At 41.1% G+C, this 18,175-nt stretch overlaps 1 protein-coding gene across 2 annotated transcripts; it reads right to left on the bottom strand.

The window, feature by feature from the left end:
* Positions 1–923: 923 nt before the first annotated feature.
* On the bottom strand, positions 924–17,599 carry LOC146520508 (caspase recruitment domain-containing protein 11). Of its 2 annotated transcripts, none has more exons than XM_085157842.1 (24): positions 17,295–17,599; positions 13,920–14,165; positions 12,653–12,786; positions 10,425–10,615; positions 9,577–9,715; positions 7,872–8,033; positions 7,637–7,756; positions 7,416–7,541; positions 7,118–7,297; positions 6,914–7,018; positions 6,484–6,520; positions 6,269–6,306; positions 6,093–6,181; positions 5,963–6,009; positions 5,712–5,832; positions 4,781–4,958; positions 4,507–4,630; positions 4,141–4,381; positions 3,858–3,927; positions 3,635–3,737; positions 3,360–3,518; positions 3,152–3,264; positions 2,257–2,372; positions 924–2,025 (listed from the first exon to the last, which is right to left on the bottom strand). In XM_085157842.1, the coding sequence occupies exons 1-24, from the start codon at positions 17,299–17,301 to the stop codon at positions 1,818–1,820; spliced, it is 3,054 nt and encodes a 1,017-aa protein (XP_085013968.1). In that variant the 5' UTR covers positions 17,302–17,599; the 3' UTR covers positions 924–1,817. The 2 variants fall into 2 exon arrangements, with proteins under 2 accessions (XP_085013968.1, XP_085013967.1); XM_085157841.1 differs by having other exon boundaries at positions 10,425–10,611; positions 12,649–12,786; positions 17,295–17,598.
* Between the last annotated feature and the right edge of the window lie 576 nt (positions 17,600–18,175).

Below are 18,175 nucleotides of genomic sequence, written 5' to 3'. Positions count from 1 at the left end.
GAACATGATAACTCTGGAACATGACGTCATGCATAAATAAGTAAACAAATGTGCTGAAAAAACAAAACACAACACAACACAGCAAGCGCCTCCCACCCCCACCCCCTTTTCCATGTTTGACATTTAATTAGTTTAGATAAAATAATAAATGTGCTCAGATGTAAGTATTTAATAATTACTTAATTAATACTGTAATAGGATATTATACAGTATATGGTACTATTTGGAGCTTGTACTGAATTTTCTTATTCCCGTGAGCTATACATTGAAATGTTTAACACTGTGACACACTGCATTTATCCATCAACCCATCCATCCATTTTCTTACACTCATCGAATTCAGAATGAGGCCCTGAGCTTAAATCACATCTGTTCTATAGCACATGTGACCAGCTCTAGGTAAACATTACTGCTCAGATTTACACCTACGGTCAACAAACTCAACACAGAAAGATCCCCCAGCAGGGTTAAAACCCAGGATCCTCTTGCTGTGAGCCCACAGTGCTGACCACGCTAGCACCGTTTTGCACACTGTATTATGTATATATATGTTTGTATGTATGTATATATATATCTATATCTATATCTATCTATATATATAGCAGCATTTCAATAATTAAAGAAAATGGTAAATGGCCTGTATTTGTATAGTGCTTTTACTAGTCCCACCTAGGGACCCCAAAGCGCTTTTCTTCAGCTTTACACACCCAGTCACACACTGGTGGAAGTGAGGCTGCCATATCGCACCATCAGCCCTTCTGGCCAACACCAATAGGTGGTAGGTGAAGTGTCTTGCCCAAAGACACAACGACCGAGACGGTCTGAGCCGGGGCTCGAACCGGCAACCTTCCGGTTACAAGGCGAACTCCCAACTCTTGAGCCACGATCGCCCCCTAAAAAGCAAATCACTTTAGACACGAGTGATATTTAATTCATTTATTTTTTAAAATGGATACAAATAGCAGTTAAAAAGAGTACACTATAGCAGAGAAATGCAGTACTCCCCGACTAGTCAAAAACGATCCACTTACAATGATCAAAAAATGCACAGTTTGTGTTTTAAAATGTGTTCACATAAAGTCACATTGTTTAACACTTAAATATGATATGTATAGTTGTTTAGTGTCCATGCTAGAAGACATTTGAGCAGCTAAACCTATTGTTTCAGGCTCTTTGCTTTGCATTCAGTTCAGTTTGCAGTACATTCAGATTGAAATACAATAATGAATCCACTCTGTCTAAACTCGACACCTTAATGGAGCGTTCATTATTTCACTTCAAATGAAAAAAGCTGAAGAAAACAGGCTGACATAAAATGTAACTGTCCAAACAAACACTGGCCTAGATATATAATGCACAGATAACATTGTATGGAAAAAAAGCTTCAGTTCCCTTAACCTACAACATCTGTCACACTTAATATTCTCACAGCTTCAGCTTTTCACTCAAAACATAATTAAATGACCCGTGGCCTAAATACCAAAAACTAGGCTCCTTGTGTTATTGAATATAGTTTTGAAGTACAGAAGTATAATAATAAAACCTTAAGTGTGGTAAGTTGAAGGGAAGATTGCAGTTTTAATGAGGTAAGTACATTTGTACTTACATGTACCTTCCTTGTGCGGCTCAAATAAGTTGCAGTTTTTTTTATTTATTCTAGCCAGTCCAGCTTGGCTATTATAGAGACCTATAATTATGAGAATTTCAAAATTATGTTAAAATGTATGTACACAAGCCTAGTGTGGGCTCCTTTGAAATTCTTAGTAGATACTGGCACATGCACTAGTGAATACATGGTACCACACACTCTCTCTCTTCTACTGCAGCCTATCCAGTTCAACCCAGACCATCGCCCTCTGCTGGCTGTGGATGTTGGTACGTAAAGCAGCCAGCAGCTCATCAGTGCAGCTCCAGGTGTTGGGCTCCAGGGTGTAGTAAAGCATGGGCAGTGTCTCCAGCTGCAGCTCCTCGGCGTGGCACAGCTCCTCCATCACACTGTCCTCCCCACAACGTGGAAAAAACTTTCTGTTTCAAGTGATGGATAAATAATCACAGAGTATCTAAGACATGACTTTTTCAAATATATGTATTTCAAAGTAAGAAATAATCCTTCTAGAGAAGTTAAACGCTCCTTACTCCACAAAGTGGATTGCCATTAAATACATACAAAGCTTGGATAAAGTACAGTAGTGCTGCTATGGTGAGACCAGAACTTACTGTAACAATGAACTGAAAACTGCCTGTGTGTGCGCTTACCTCAGCTTCTTGTGTTTTTTGTTCTTGGGGCGAATATGGATGACGATGGGGTAAATCCCAAGTCTCAATAAGCCTTCAACACTGGACAAGCCCAGCTCGAGCAGGCAGTGTTTATCCTGAGACAAAGAGATAGCATCTGTTTATCTACAGCTCGTTTAAGGTCCCAACACACCATTTCTATCAGGTTGGGTCAGGACTTTGCCTGGGCCATTGCAAAACCTGCTGTGTTTGGTTTTCTACAAACGTGGTGCCTTCCATTATGACCAAACATCTCCGTATGTATGCTGCCATACAACAGGCCATCCTTGTTTAGTCTTTTTTAAATTATGCTCTCATGAACTTTAACATTTAACATGCTAACTGAGGCCAGGTGAGTCTGAGATTGAGCACCTGGGATTTTAAATGTTTTTTTGCAGTTTTTCTGATCATTGCACAATCTGACCTTGGGACGACTGTGGTTTTGTCTTAACAGAGTTCAACCTGCACACTTGCATGTTCAGGAGCAGCAAACTGCCAAAACATCTCCTTTTATAGAGGTGCTCACACTTGCTGATGATCAATTAATCAAGTGGATTTGATTAGCAGCTCCTGGCTGCTCCTTACCTTCTTAATTTCTCTAAATTTCCTCTTAATTCTTAATTATGGAAGCAGTAAGGGTGGACCTAGTTTTTTAAAGGATTTCAGAGTCCTGTGGAAATTTCTCCCCACGATTGTCGGTAATTGACTTTTATTGGTTACTTAATCGTCCTAAAAACAGCATTCTTCATTCTCCTTGAGGAAGACATTTAGTAGGATGGTTGTAAAGCAAAATGTGGTGACATTTTTGCATTTTTGTCTGGCAAAGCAAAAGCTTCTTTTTGAAAACCACACCCCCAGAAAACACTGCTGACCTTACCTGGCTGATGACATCCTGTATTGACTGCAGCCTTATGCCAAGGGCCTTCTCTGGACTGCAAGAATCCAACAAGAATATTCTCTTGTCTTGTCTCTCTGAAGCTGGAATGGGCTCTGAAAATATTTAATGTATGATCAACAAATCAGCACCAAACTTTGTGCACTGTTGGGTCACTGTGAGTGGACAGGTCTGAGTGTTGTGCAGATACCTGGCTGGCAGGTGTTAAACTTTAATCCAGACTGTGCTGGTTGCAGGAGCTTCTCTATCAGACCACGGGACAGCAGAGACGGTGAGAAGATGACTGGCCGCTTGGTCTGAACCTGCACTGACTGTACTAAACTGTAAGGGATTAAATGGTCCTCATGGCCTGACATGGCAAAAACAAGTACAAATACATCAACACAAAGTGTGCACATACACAAACAAGTCATTTATGACACAAACATGCTATTTCATTGAGGGAGCGACAGGGCTTCAACTTACGTTTGCTGAGCGTGTAAAGGACCTGCTGTGTGGAACCAATCCCACGGCAGTTTGGATCCACCGCTTTGACCAATCGCACGCGGCCTGATGTTTTCTTTAAGAACTACGCAAAGAAAAATATACATCTTCCAATGAGGAAACGGGCAAAAACTGTAACATGAGGCACTTATAACCACAGTCGTTGTGCATGCTGATCATGTAATTTAAATATGCATCAACTTACCATCTTCTTCTTAGAGTCCTTTTGCTCCACTGACATTTTTCGTAACCTTATGAGTAACAACTGTTGAGCCCTGAAAGAGAAGTCGATATATTCTTAGTTATTTACACTAGTCACACAGCTATTTTGTTATCAATCTAAATTTATTCGCCAGTTTTGTAAATATATCTACCTTCTCTTATATGTACTTGAGCTAAATAACACTGGCCTCGTGGAACTTTCGGGACTGAATTGTGCCTTTAAAATAATAATAAAGCAAAGTCACGTCAAAGTCTGACTGACATACCGGTTGTAGTTGGGCATGGATCCTGTCTGCAAATGCTTGGCTGTGCTCGGATCCACCAGGGAGCAGCGCCATTGGTATTTTCCATTGTACCTTGTATCTGTGACATGTATAATGTCATCACAAGAAACACCCAAAGATGGCGGGTCACCATGAGGCTCCATACTGAGATTAACACGCACATAGAAAGAATCGGGACCCAAAAAAGTTGGCGATGAAACCTGCGAGGACAGGTTTGAGTACCCTGAGGATGAGAAAGCATGAGAGGGGGCACCTTAGCGTCACCTTTCTGCACCACGAGGGGAGATTTCAAGAGCAGACTGACCGACCTCATATGAATTTTTCAAACCTCTGAAGTAACAGACTCACCCTCTGGGTTGCTCTGGAATTTAAGTGTTGACGGCTCGGTCCACCACTGCAGAGAAAAGTGGGCCACCTCAGCAGTGCACTGACTCAGCAGCACAGTTCCCCCACCAAACAGGACTTGCTCCAGCTAAAAACAACAGGACAAAAACTGCATGTCATTCTACGGCCTCATTTTCATAGAAGCATAAGCACACACTTGTCCTTGTGGGACACGTATTTCCACATGGACACATTAAAAGTACTCATATATGATTTAATCGCATATGCAGACGCCCACCTCCAGCAGCTCACTGCCCTCCTTCAGTCCATATTGTTCAGCTGGGGAACCTGCTCTCACATGGCTGACAAATATCCCTGTTTGGCTTCCTCCAATGATGGTGATGTCATCGGCAAGACTTGCTCTCCCGTGCTTTGGAGAGGTTGGGGGACTTGGAGATGGTGAGCAGTGTAGGTTCCTGAGAGATGGCAGAAGACTGTTACATATTACTTATATGTTATTACATAACATTAGTCTGTAACGGCATTCACTTTACTTTGGTGCCACTTTTGTGCTCTTTACATTATGTTGTACACTATGACAAAAAATTGCACTTATATAATATTAATCACATTCAAAACTGTTTAAATTTTTATCATACAGTAATTATGTAATGAACTCCATTTTTTAATACCAAAAAGATAATAATAATAATAATAATAATAATAATAATAATAATAATAATAATAATAATAATAATAATAATAATCCACCAGGAGAAAATAAAATGAAGGACAAACCAGATACATTTTAAAGACATCTCAACATCTAAACCATGAAGGTTTTTTCTTTAATTGTTTAAATTTGAAAATTTTACTTCATGTGCTGGAAAGATTTTTTCTTTTGAAGCTGTAGATTGACATCTGCTCTTTCTTTTTTTCTTAGCTTTGTTGGTTTGTTCTCGCCTGTTTGTTTACAATAAATAAAGTTATTTTTGAGTTGTGTAATGGTCTGTGGCCCAATATCCACAACATACCTCTGACAAAAGAAATGTTAATGCTCTTCTATACTAATGTTAATGTTAGGACCTTTTAGGACCATCATTCTCACCTACGAAGATTAAGAGATTGCACTGCAGAAATTAATATTACTTGTAATTAAGGAGAAAAATGACAGTTTAACAGAGCTTTTACTGGTTTCAGTGACAGGCATCAAAGCTGTAAGCTTGTACCTGGGCACTTTGGGACTGGGCTGCTGTGCAGAGACTATGGGCAGGTTGACCAGGTCGGGGGGGAAAAAATTAGACTGCAGGGAGCTCCACGAATCTGACAGAGAAGGCTCACTCTGCTCACCTGAAAACACCAGAGAGCCTTTCAATGCACACTTACATTTTTGTTATTATTAGATTGAACATGATTAATCACCAACACATTGATTAAAAAAAAGATTGTGCTGGTTGTAAATGCAAAGAGTCAAATGTACCTGGAATGTTGTCATTCTCATCACTGCCCCATGAGTCCAAGTCAAACCTTGGTGGAAGCAAAACGAGGAAAATGGTAATCAACGTGAGAATAACGGGGAAAATTGCAGGGTGAAAAATATATGAACTCACTCTGTGTTGACTCGACGGTTGATGGAGTTCATGCAAGGAGGAAAGGGGAATGTGGAAAGGCGGTTTATTTCCTTTTCATTGGTTTCTGTCTGAGGGTGAGGAAGTAAACATAAAGATGCAGATCTTTAGAATCTTATTTTTATTATTTTTATTAAGAGCAGGGCTTTGATACTCACTGACAGCAAGAGGTTCTCCTCTGAGTTTGAACCAGAATCTGTGAATCAGCAGAAAAACACCCTTTTTACTTTAACCTAAAACACTTATTTGTGAGAGGTGATGAAATCCCCAACCGACCTTCCTACTTTGTGTAAATGAAAAGTACAAAAGCACAAGGATTTGCACAAAGAAACACTAGATAAGCATCATCCAGCTGCCAGTGTGGTTGACTTACCCTCTGAGTTTTCATTGGCTGGGCCACTAGAGGGCACCTGTGACACAGAAAAGATGAGTCAACAGAGTATGAGCTGACAGATAATGAGATGTAAGGTACAGGCACTAACATGCAAGGAGTTGCACAAGAATGCATTGCAACATTTCCTGCTCATAATAGGACCCCTTGCCTTGTCTAGCTGCAATGAAATGTTGCAGTCAGAAAGATACATTCTCTGCATAGCACACAAACAGCATGAAAAAACAAGTTTTTATCCTGTGGGAATTCCTATGATATAAAAATTACGTGGTGATTACACAGCAGTTAGGTCAGTAAGGCCTGTTTCGATTCCTTCTGATCTTAATTTAATCAAACAGGGCAGTTGTGATTCTGTTGTTATTGCAATTCTCATCATAATACCTAAACTACTGGTATTAACCGCAGCACTGACCTTTCTTAGTAACAGATTGGTTCTTCTAGGCTGCGGGCTCAGATCCAGGCCGGGGGAACAGCAGGGGCCAAAGCACTGTTCCTCACTACACAGAGACAGGTGGGACTGGGGGGCAGAGATGGAGGACAACACTTGCATTAAAAAGTTTCTGTAGAAGGCAGGGGAAGGTGAGCGCTGTCCTCATGACTTAGCGTTTGAACTCACACAATGCAGGCAGGAGCTGTTTGGCTCCATTTTCTCCTGGCTCCTCTCCCTGTCTTTGTCCAGCTCTCTCTGCTGCTGCTCCAGGTTGGCCTGCAGCTCAGCAATGCGTTTACGCAGACGGTTCTTATCCAGCAGACAGTCGGTGTACTCAAGCTGCAGGCTGTCTCGACTGCGCAGGGCCTTGAGATGAGAGGACAGAAGTGCAGAAAGTGAATAGGTTGCTGATGTGTGAGGATAAGCCAGAGCAGCTAAAGTGACTGATGAACTCTTTGTGGTTAGACAGTGTGCTCTCACTAACCTGGTCTCTCTCCTTTTCCAGCTCCATGATTTGGTTGAAATAGGACACACTCCTCTTCTGCTCTGTCTCCCAGTCCAGCTGGAGAGTCCTCACCTTCAGCTGTAGCTGTTCGCACTGAGACTCCAACTGCAAGTACAGTCCAGAAAAGAAAGCATCATGAAGGAAAAGGTCATTATAATGTTATAATGTATTATATAATATGATGGCAGACAACCTCTCACCTTGTCCCTTTGCTCTTCAGTGTTTTGGAGCTCGCTCTGTAGTTTGGTGATGATATCGCAGAACTCCTGTCTCTGCTCGGCAGCCTCCCTGCGGTCCTGCTTCAGGATATCCATCAGAGCCTGAGGCGAACCAAAACAAAATGAACACAGATAAATAAAAAAAATACAACAAAGAATGATAACAGCTTAAAAAACATGATTACAGATGATACACAATATGCAATCAAAAACATACAACGACTCCAGTGGGTGGGATCGTCATCTGACTTCCTGTAGTCTCAGTTTTCTTAGGCAGGTTTTCTAGAGCAGGTGTAGAACCAGCTACAGCTTTAGAGGCATCAGGGGCAGCACTTGTTTTTTTCTCTGCTGCTGCCAGCCTGGACTTCAGCTCCTCTACCTGCATGTATGAAGAACAAGCAAATAATAAGCATATCAATAACCTGCTAGTGTGGGACTCTTTTATATATTAATATCAGGAGCTAATATCAGCTGCTCCCTTATTGACAGTGGGTTACCACAGCGGGTCACGACAAATGTTTTTTCCCCCTGATATTGAACCAGGGATCTTTTGTTTTTCAGGCAAATATGTGAACAATAACACAAAGGTCCCACTGATGGCAGTATCTCTAAGTCTACAAATATTATCCATTAAGGGGACTTGTTACACTCGTAATCTACAACCAGTTCAAAAGGTGAGACCCAAGGAAAGTCACAAAGAAGACAAAATGAATATAATGAAAGATGATATTAGCAGTGCAAAGGTGGAGGTGTGTATATGGGGCAGGGGCATTGGCTATTTAAAAACGGGCATCTAGCCACGAAGGATGGAAAACTCACAGACAGGAAGGGAAATAGATAACGGTGTGACCTAACTGAGAATTAAAAAAATTAAAAAGGAAATGACGTCACTGAAACGTTTTAACCTCTTGGTTCTTAAAATAGTCGTTTCTGCTTTTAGGTCAGCATGATGTCGGTCAAAGCGGGCATCCCTAATATGGTCACACAGATCAGGCTGGGAACACTGAAGCCCCACCCACCGCTAAACAAACTCTGTGTTTACGAGGGACAGCAAACAGAAGTAAAGTGGCTTAAATGGTGTGTGGCCTTCAAAGGAGAGAAACCTTAAATGGCTTGTTTTAGACAGTAGACAGCAGCCGCTGGCAAAAAGATCCCACTTTGAGATAAGAATGACTTTCAGTAAACAGCTGGAAATGAACTTAAAGCTTTAAGGTGGAACATTTAAATGCAAAAACCAAAGAGAATTCCACAAGATTTCTGTGAAAATCTTTCAGTAATCTGAATTCAGAGGCTGGGACTCGGGATAAAAGTATAAGGTGTCAACTGGTCCACTGTGGCTCTTCAGAAGGTGACAGGAAGGCCTATAGGGTGGGTGAACCTCTCTTTGTTTTGCCATTTTGGACTTAAAATAATAAGAAAAAACCCAGGGCTAAATAATGATGATTTTATTCTAATAAAAATATAGGATTTTAAAGATCATAGATAGACTGTAGATCATACACTGACTTGCTGCTATTAATATCGCCTTATTTTTACAGCCAGCTGGTTCATTCCTCAGTGGTTCTGTCAACATGTTGTAACAAATCCTGGCGTGGTTGATAACATCTGCCCCTGCTGGCTCGAGCCGCTTCATTTAGCTCTTTTGCTGCGTGCCATCCAAAGAAGTTTCGTTGCCTCAGGTGCTTTTATTTGTTCCCTTTTTTATGCCTTCAGACAACACATAACTTCCGAGAACAGCGCTTGTTTCTGTTATATGCATGGCAGCAAGAGGTATCAAAGTTGTATCAAAGCAAACAAAGCCCTTTCTGGCTGACATGGAGCACCTAAAACAGCAGCTTAAAAGTGAAATCAAACAGATGCAAAATGCAAGAGAACTAACATTAATATAAAAATATATTTTTCTTTCACCCAAACCAACTGACCTGACTCAGCAGTTCTCTCTCTCTGGTTGAGGCTTTGCCTTGATCCTCCAAGGCCCTGGAGTACTTCACAGCCTGCTCCAGGTGTCGGTCTTTCAGCTTTCCCAGCTCTCGACTGGCTAACTCCCAGTCTTGACGCAGCCTTGAGATCAAAAACCATCCAGATCACACATTTTCACTTTTTGTTACCAACTCGTTTTTCTACAAATGTAAAGATGAATTTTCGTGGCTCAACAATTTTAGATAACTCTGGAATTCGCAGAGGTGAAGATGTTGAGATTTGAATTTGGAGTGAGCAGGATGGACAAGATTAGAAATGAACATCAGGGGGACAGACCAGATTAAGTGGTGCAAAGACAAAGTCACAGACATGAGGCTGGAGGACAAGAGGAAGTCCACAGAGGAAGCTCATAGATGTAGTGGAGGAAGACTCGCGGAGAGATGGTGTGTCAGAGGAAGATGCCACCACAACCAACATGTTTATTTTTTTATGTTTTTCTCAGTGTTTAAAATGATTTCTGCAGAATGAGAGTAAAACAGTTTGAAGAAAGTAACATGAAATGTTCATAAAAGTGTTTTTTTATTGTTCAAAAGTCGTTTAATGACAGAGAAACACATTCTGGAGCCAACGCTGTAGCAGCACATCAGGTTTCTTCTCACTGGGATATAAAGTAGAGGGAAAGTAGGCGGGAACAATGGTGCCCTGACCTCTGTAGCTCTGACAGCCTTTGTGGATTATTAATGTCACCTTGTAAATTCACCCCATGTGAATTTACAGGTTTCTGTGACATATTGGATTCTCTGACAGAAAAGCTTTAAAGGAAGAAACTGGAAACTAGAAAAGCCCAAACCTTTCCAGCTGTAGTTTGTCGTGGCGTAACTCCTGAGCTTTACGCTCAGCGCGGCTTCGCTCCTCCTCCGCCATCCGGCAGCGCTGAGACAGGCGGCGTTCGCACATGCGGCTGTTTCGAAGCTGCTCCCTCAGTTTACGCACCTCCAGCAGCAGAAACTGAGTCAAACCCTCTGGACCTTCCTCATCTGTGTAGAAAGAGAGTCACACGTGGAGGTCATTATCATGGAAGGAGGGTATTGTGAATCAATGGAAATTGTAAACTGAATTGTGAGCCAGAGAAACTGGCTTTAATGTGTGGGGAGAAAGGACAAATATAAATGTTTATGTGTTGTGGTCGTCAGTAAATGGCACGCAAGAGAACATCAATGCCAAATGTGCAAATGTGTTCATTCTTTTCTCTGCTCTTGGGCAACATAATAGCTTTGTCAAATAATCATATGCTCACTTTCAAAGAAAGCGCTTATGTTCCAGTTGTTTGTTAACCATTTCTGTTGGTCAGCAATGAAAGTAAATCAGATGTGTTTGCAGTTAAGATTCACATACGGCGCCCTTTTAAGTTTAAATGTCTTGGCTTTAATTTGGTTGTCAGTAAAGAAGAACTCATCGAACTCATCACTTTGGGCTAGGCTAGTTTTTGCAGTCCAGAGCTGAATTATGTGAAAATGAGTGTATTCAACCATCGATGTTATTATCCTGTCATAGAGGTTCTCACAGCATCACTGTGAGAACCTCTATGACAGCTGGGATAGGTTCCTGGCTGCCATAGGGGTTAGATGTCAGGTACATCTGTCTGTCACAGGGCTAACAGAGAGAGATAGACAACCATTAAAGTTCAAAGTCACAGTTTAGAATCATCATTCAGCCCAATGTGCATGTTTTTGGACTGTGGGAGGAACTCAGAGTACCCGCCGAGAACCCATGCAGGCACGGGTAGAACATAAGTGGGTTAACACTTGGGACTGAGTGACTGTGACGTGAAAGACTAACCATTGTACTTAGGGATGCAACGATACCAATTTTTTCAAACCGATACAATACCGATACTTGGATCTGAGTACTTGCCGATACTGAGTACAAAAACCGATACTTCTACCACACACACACACACACACAAATGCAATTAATTAGAAGACAGGTCTTATTTTATTCTCTGCCGATAAAAAATAAAATCGTAATAAAAATGACCACAAAAAAATTTTCAAGTGAAAAATAAGCACTTCTGTTAAATTATTGCGGAGTCTCCACATTGTAATTTAACAAAATATCACTGAACTATTGGGCACTGCCTCGAGCTTTCAGAATAATAAATAAACACTTCTGTTTGGAATAAAATAAATACAAATTAAGTTTGAGAATAAAAGAAACTTTTAAATTATTGCAGAGTGTCCAATTTCATATCGCGGCTTGAGTATGCTGAGAAGACGGTGCAATCCTATGCTTTCCACGACTGGCATTGGCTGGTCATCCAGAGCGATAAAATGAGTCAGAGCCTCTGTTATTTAAACTGCTCATGGATTTTCTCTTGACATTTTTCATCGCTTTTCCAAAACCTGAGTTAAAGTTGGCTGTTCCGGTCCACACTGCTGACATTTTGTTTAGCCTAGCTACAGCAGCCTCCAGTTTCTCTTTTTTATCTGGAGCCGCCAGTCTCACTCGCCTAACCCTGTGCCTGTTTAGTGCGGGATGTCCCCCTAGTGGCCAATCTAAAAAACTACAGCAGAAATGACCAGCCACCCTCTGACTAATGAAATAAGTTAGTATCGGTTCATGGTATCGGTTAACTTTTACGAGTATGAGTACACACACATTTTACAGTATCGGCCCCGATACCTGATACCAGTATCGGTATCGGTGCATCCCTAATTGTACTGCCTAAATATAAACCTTAAATCCTTAAATGTAATCATCAAAATACTTTAGTAGTCTTCACAGACACTCGGATGCAAACATACAAACAGCAGTTGTTTTTAAAATTTATAGTGAATTAAGCTAAAATGCATTAAAAAAAAAAACACACCCACAGTAATTTGAGTGTATAAGTTCATCATGAAATCTAGAATATCCCCATACATGGAACATTTTCCATGTCACGTAAATGCTTTGGGTGATTTTTCTTAAGCCTGAGTTACTTTATCTTTAAAGTTTTAATTTAAGGTTAATTTATGGTTAAGTCCCACTACTATGCCATTCTTCTTTCTATCCACAAAAAAATCTCTGCTTGCCTAGTATGAGGGAGCATCGGTGTGTTGGCTGTTGCCCGGTCAGCTGTGTGTACTGCTCTGGATGGTAAAACTCCAGTGACTCCATGAAGGCCTGAAGACCTCGCTGGCCCTGACCGCGCAGGATGTCCAGCAAACGGCCTTTTTGTGACAAATAGGGAACAGAAAACACAAGGTGAGTAACACTGCAAGTGTGGAATAATTTACTTTCCGTCGCATGACATTATACAGTGACAATGCTGAAGGATAAGTGCAATGAAAGGTCAGGTTAGGGTAAAGCAGCACATTTAACTAACAGATTAAAGAGTCTCAGCACAAGAATGCTACCTCTTTGATGCATGTGTCATTACCTCTGTAGTTACATGCTGTTGGTATTTCAAACACGACAATGATAAAAGACTGAAACAACAAAATTCTCCGGGGGTTGGACCAGGTGTTTGCCTTCAGTGTCTCTTAATTTACAACATACCTTTCATCTTTATCCTCGTCCTTCTCTCTGCCTGCCTCGACTTAGCAATGAAGTTCCTGCTTTTTTCTCTCACTGGAGCATTTATTCAGTTTTCCTGTTTCTGACTGATGAACTGTTAGACAAACATTCACATCTAATGTTTAACCCACTTCTTGTAGTCTTTTAAGACTGCAGCTCAGTGTCAAATGAGTAATCACGTGTTTGCTTAAATTTCAGTGCTCTGACACCATTGAAACGATGCTGACGCACAGATGTCACTTTGATTCTAAAGAAAACCTGAAAATGACAATTTATGAATCATTTCCTCAAGGCGTCGCTCGCACTGAGACTTTAAATGTATTTAATTATATCTCAGTTACAATCATTTAACGGGCCAAATTACAACATCTGGGTTTCCCTGAGCAACAGAGAAAGGCCCAGTGTTATGTTACACTCCCACGAACTGTAGTAGACCATTGCTGGTTGTGACTAAAGCTTGGATTACTGCACTTTCAGCTGTGGCAGTACAAGTCTGTACAAGCGGATTAAGAAAGAAAACTATAGGAAGCGTGGGATGTGACCCATATCTTGTTATTGGGCGTCGCACTGACTGCGGAGGATGTACGCTGATGGTTTTGCTGGGTGAGTGCACTGTTGAAAGCTACAATACTTCTGAACCCCTGTGGTATGGCATGTTCGTATCGTTCTGAAGCATCACAGTGCTAACTAACACAGCAGTAACACACTATCTTTTCCTCATGTCTCTATAAATCTGTAGGTGCCGATCACTGATTTGACTTTTCAGCCGAGCTCTTCTTCCTCTCACCAGCTTTGCTGATGCGCAGGGGGTACTGCGTGGAGTTGAGCACCTCATCTTCATCCTGCTCGTCGATGACCTTGCACTGGCGCAGGTACGGTGTCAGTTTTGCCGGGTTGAGGATCCGCGTGAGCTTGTGCCGTACTCCCTCCACGCGGTCCCACAGCTCCTCGCAGCGCTCCTCTGGCCACGAGGGAGAAGCTTGTGGTTCCTCCTGAGCGATGTCGTCCTCCTCCTCCATCCAGACGGTGACACCTGCACACGACCAAAAAACGTATCAGTTCAGAAAAGAGCCTGGTCTGGAAAGATAAAACAATGTCCCTCAGTTCATGTTTTTTTCCATTTACCGAAAATATGCTTGTTGCCTTGGGCCTTGCTCATCTCCCACTTCAACTTTACGAGCCAGATTTCCAGACATGCCCTATGTCCACTCCCAGACTAAATATTTTCCCAAGCAGAATTCCTTTGTGAATTTGTTTTTGTCTGACCCCTCTTATCTGTATTCCTTCAAACATCAAAGTAGGTCAAACATTGTGTCATTTATGCGCTTTCTAAACATTAACGATCTGTTTTTAACAGATAATAATAACAAAAACCTTTTGAGAGCAAGTTCAATATACTTTCATGCCATAATTCACTGTGCCTCACACTGAAAGGCTATAAATCCTGGTAGGATTACTGGATTAATCTGCTGCATAGCGAGGAAATGAGATGGGGCTCCTTTACTTAGAAGAGTCTACTCACTACAAAACAGCCTGACAGGACTGTTGTGGAACTGAGTCTCCAAAAAAGACTAAAGAGACAAAGAGAAACTGATTTGATGAAGTAAGTGAACAGGAACTTCAATATAACAAATCAGAAGTAGTTAAATTGTTGTAGAGCAAAGGGTCTGCTGTTGAAGTAGCGGGGAGGACTCCGAATCATGGGCTCAGAGGACAGGAATGCAAAGATAGGTGTGACTCATATTGCACATCAACAAACACTCCAGGGGACCACAGACAAAAGCTTTCTCAGCCTGATTCACTTCACGAGACAAGGGGAGAAAGTGAATAGAAACCGTCACACAGAATTCCTACATATTAAAGAAGAGACAACATAAAGGGCGGTGATTCAGTTATCAGTGAACTATAAAGTACGAAAATCTACCGTAAGGCCCCCAAACGCTGCATGGATCGCAGACATATGTCATTTTTGTTGGTGGGGCAAGTATAGTGGTTTATATTTCCAGGAAGGCCAACAAACTGATCCATTACAAAAAAGAGAGATTTTTTTCCCATATTGATGCCTGAGTGATAATGTCAGTTCCTGCCACTCTGTGCAGGTGATCAAAGCAGTCTGAGGTAACAGGCAGGTTCAGGCAGGCTTGGGTGATCTGGAATCTCTGCTATTACCCATAAACAGTCTATCAAGGCTTTGTTTTCATGGGATTACAAAGCAACTCCTTACACTCAAGGAAAACAAATACTGGATAGTCATTAGCTGTAGGAAGCAGTTCATCTGCACTGCTAACCAAAGACCTGTTTTATATTCAGAGTAAATAAAAATAGCGGCACACAGTAACACCAATAAGATAAAATTAAGTATCGTTTGGTTCAATGAGAAGATTATGCTTGAAACCTGTTTATCAAAGGGTTCATCTCCATATCTTTCAGTAAATTTCATTTATTGTTTGTTTTGGAAATGCAATACACCCCCACACCTTCTGTAAAGTGCAAAAGTCTTGAGTCAACCCTGATTTTTTATATTTTGCAAGGACTCAGACTTTCCTGTAAATATAAAAAGCAGTCTTGATCAATATTTCTTGAAGCTTTCTGAAGCTTTTTCAAAGTTTTTCTTTCTTTCTTTGGCCGCTTTCCCCACTTGTTTTCAGTCCAGTGTTTGTACCTGACAATTTTCAGGGGAGTATTATTTTTTGTTTGTTAAGCTGCTTAACGCTGACCTTCGAAGCATTCAGGCTAACTCGAGGGATGAAACAGTGTTTGTTGTGTCTACAGATAAAAGAAAATTTGGCAAAGAGCCAATTTAAAGTTGTATCTTGAGGCACTTTTTTACTAGAAGTTTGTTCCCATTTGTTTTTTGAATCTATGAAAAATGTCAAAGACAAAAAGGCAACACAATCTGACAGCCAAGAAGTACTACTCTAAAGAGCTAAAGAGCCATTAGCCGGAAACTTGGGATATCTCAGCAGTATGTGCTGTGTGTGGTGTGCAGTGTGTCCATAAAAAACTGCAGAAGTAGATAAAAAAAAGAAAAACTGGCGGGCCTACAAAACCATTTAAAGCAGATGAACAGTACCTGGAAGTCCTGTTGTTAAAAGTCCCAACACAGGACCTGAAAGATGCAACTGGCCCTTCTGTTGCTCCGTGGACTGTAACAGACCGCTGAAGCCTAACCAAAAATGATCTCAGTAGAAGGCTTACTGTAACAAAGTCATTCTTAATGAAGGGGAATAAAGGCCGAGGTAGCCAAATTACAGAAGAACTGCAATGAAAGCAGGTCTTATGAAGTGATGTATTCAAGTTAGAAATTTTTGGCTAATCGTCTGTAAGTTTGGAGAAGATCAGGAAAGAGGTACAAAAGTGAGTTTATAAATCTATCAGTAAAACACGTGGAGACTCTGTCAGTCAGTGGTGATCCTCCCTGAATTGATAGAATTATGAATGCAGAATAGTGGAGTAGCATTTGATTAGAAACAATTTCATTTTTTGGCGACAATAAATGATGCCAAACAGACTGCCAATACAGTAAAAGTGTAAATGGAAAAAACACACTGTTGAGTCTGGAATAATCTGGATTATTCCTGAAGAACAAGAAATCTGATTAAAGGTGGTCATAACAAATATTGACTTTCAAGTATGTTATAATTATACAGACTCCGTTTTTGCCTTATACTGTATTTCCATTTATGTTTGCATATTTTTTAAACTGCTGTAACCATTTTCAGTTTTCCAATTAAAACATAAAGCAATAAGGAGTGACTCTGTCAGACTTTGGGAAAATCCCTAGTTTGTATTTGAAATGACTAAAAATATACTAGAAGTTTTCACAAATCACTATGGTCTGAAATTATTTTGTTGCAAGAAACTGGCCTTAAAAAAAATCAAAAATAAATAAATAAACTTGCAGAGACTATCACTGCAGCTGTTACTACTTCAGCAGTTGTTATGCTTGTTTACAGAAATCAGACATAAAAGCGTACCACTGATAATAAACCAGTAACAGCAGCACACTCCTGCTGCCCGGTAACACCTGTTTATTCGGTTAATGATTGCTAGAAAAGTCTGGTAACCTGTTACTAGTAACACCGTTCAAGCTAATCAAGCTAAAAAATTACGCTAAACAGCGACTAAAAATCTGTTACTTTAATCTTAAATGTTGACTCACCACTCATAATTTTCTCCTGTGAATCTGAGTCCCAGTAAACCGCACTGCGATCAAGTCTTTACATCCCAGTCAGGTAAACAAACAGAGCCGAGGAGCGCACGATACACGCTCGCACACCTTTGCGCACTCTGCTCCAGTTCCTCCACCCTCAACCACAACATCCAATTGTCAGGCAAGAGGAAGGAGGGAAAAGTCCCACTCCTCTCCAAATCACGGCGGATTTCCTTATCGGGACTTCACCGCGATATATGATGTCAGTGTAGCAGAGGCCGGAGGCACTAGATGGCGCTTTCAACTAATGCTCGTCCACACACACACACACACAGCTGTCACGTATAAGCTCCGCATTTCACACTTTCCACGGCTGTCAGATGGAAAAATTAAACCGTCTACCTTCGGTTCTCACTGCTGCGTCAAATTGTTAGTTGCCACGCAATTGTCATAAAGAAAACAGTAGTCATTAACACTGTGAATCATCCGCCAGGTGCTACAAGAGTAAAAGAAAATACAAACAAACCTGCTACCTTTTAAAACTACAGGGGAGACGGTTGTTATTGCAGGAAGCCCTGGAGCTCAGCAGGTTAGTCACCAAGACAAGGGACACCTGAGAGAGCATTTTGCCCAAAATACAGTGACGCACAGTTTCATTCTCAGACTTTTTTCAGACTTTTGTTTGGGCTTGTCCTCGGTATCTTCCAAATCTCTTAGTAAATATAGTCTAATGAATCAGGGTTTCAAATAAGTGGGAACTCTGACTCATCCATCCAGGAAGAAAAGAGGTAACAAGCCTGTGGAAGGTGTGGAGGTGTGGAAAATCAGTGTGTGGATAGGTGGCAATTACCAGTCATATATAAGGAAGTAGAGGAGCAGTAAAAGACTTT

Source organism: Neolamprologus multifasciatus, chromosome 4, assembly GCF_963576455.1.
Source record: "Neolamprologus multifasciatus chromosome 4, fNeoMul1.2, whole genome shotgun sequence".
NCBI lineage: Eukaryota > Metazoa > Chordata > Actinopteri > Cichliformes > Cichlidae > Neolamprologus > Neolamprologus multifasciatus.
The sequence above is the reverse complement of the archived record's forward strand: the minus strand, read 5'-3'. Positions and strand labels throughout refer to the sequence as shown.

Bases quoted from the DNA above. Each gene is read 5' to 3' on its own strand.
- LOC146520508 (XM_085157842.1), bottom strand. The intron at 5,833-5,962 runs GTACATTTGACT...TGGTGTTTTCAG, and splicing joins TGAGAATGACAACATTCCAG to GTGAGCAGAGTGAGCCTTCT. The intron at 4,382-4,506 runs GTGAGTCTGTTA...TCTCATCCTCAG, and splicing joins ATTCCAGAGCAACCCAGAGG to GGTACTCAAACCTGTCCTCG.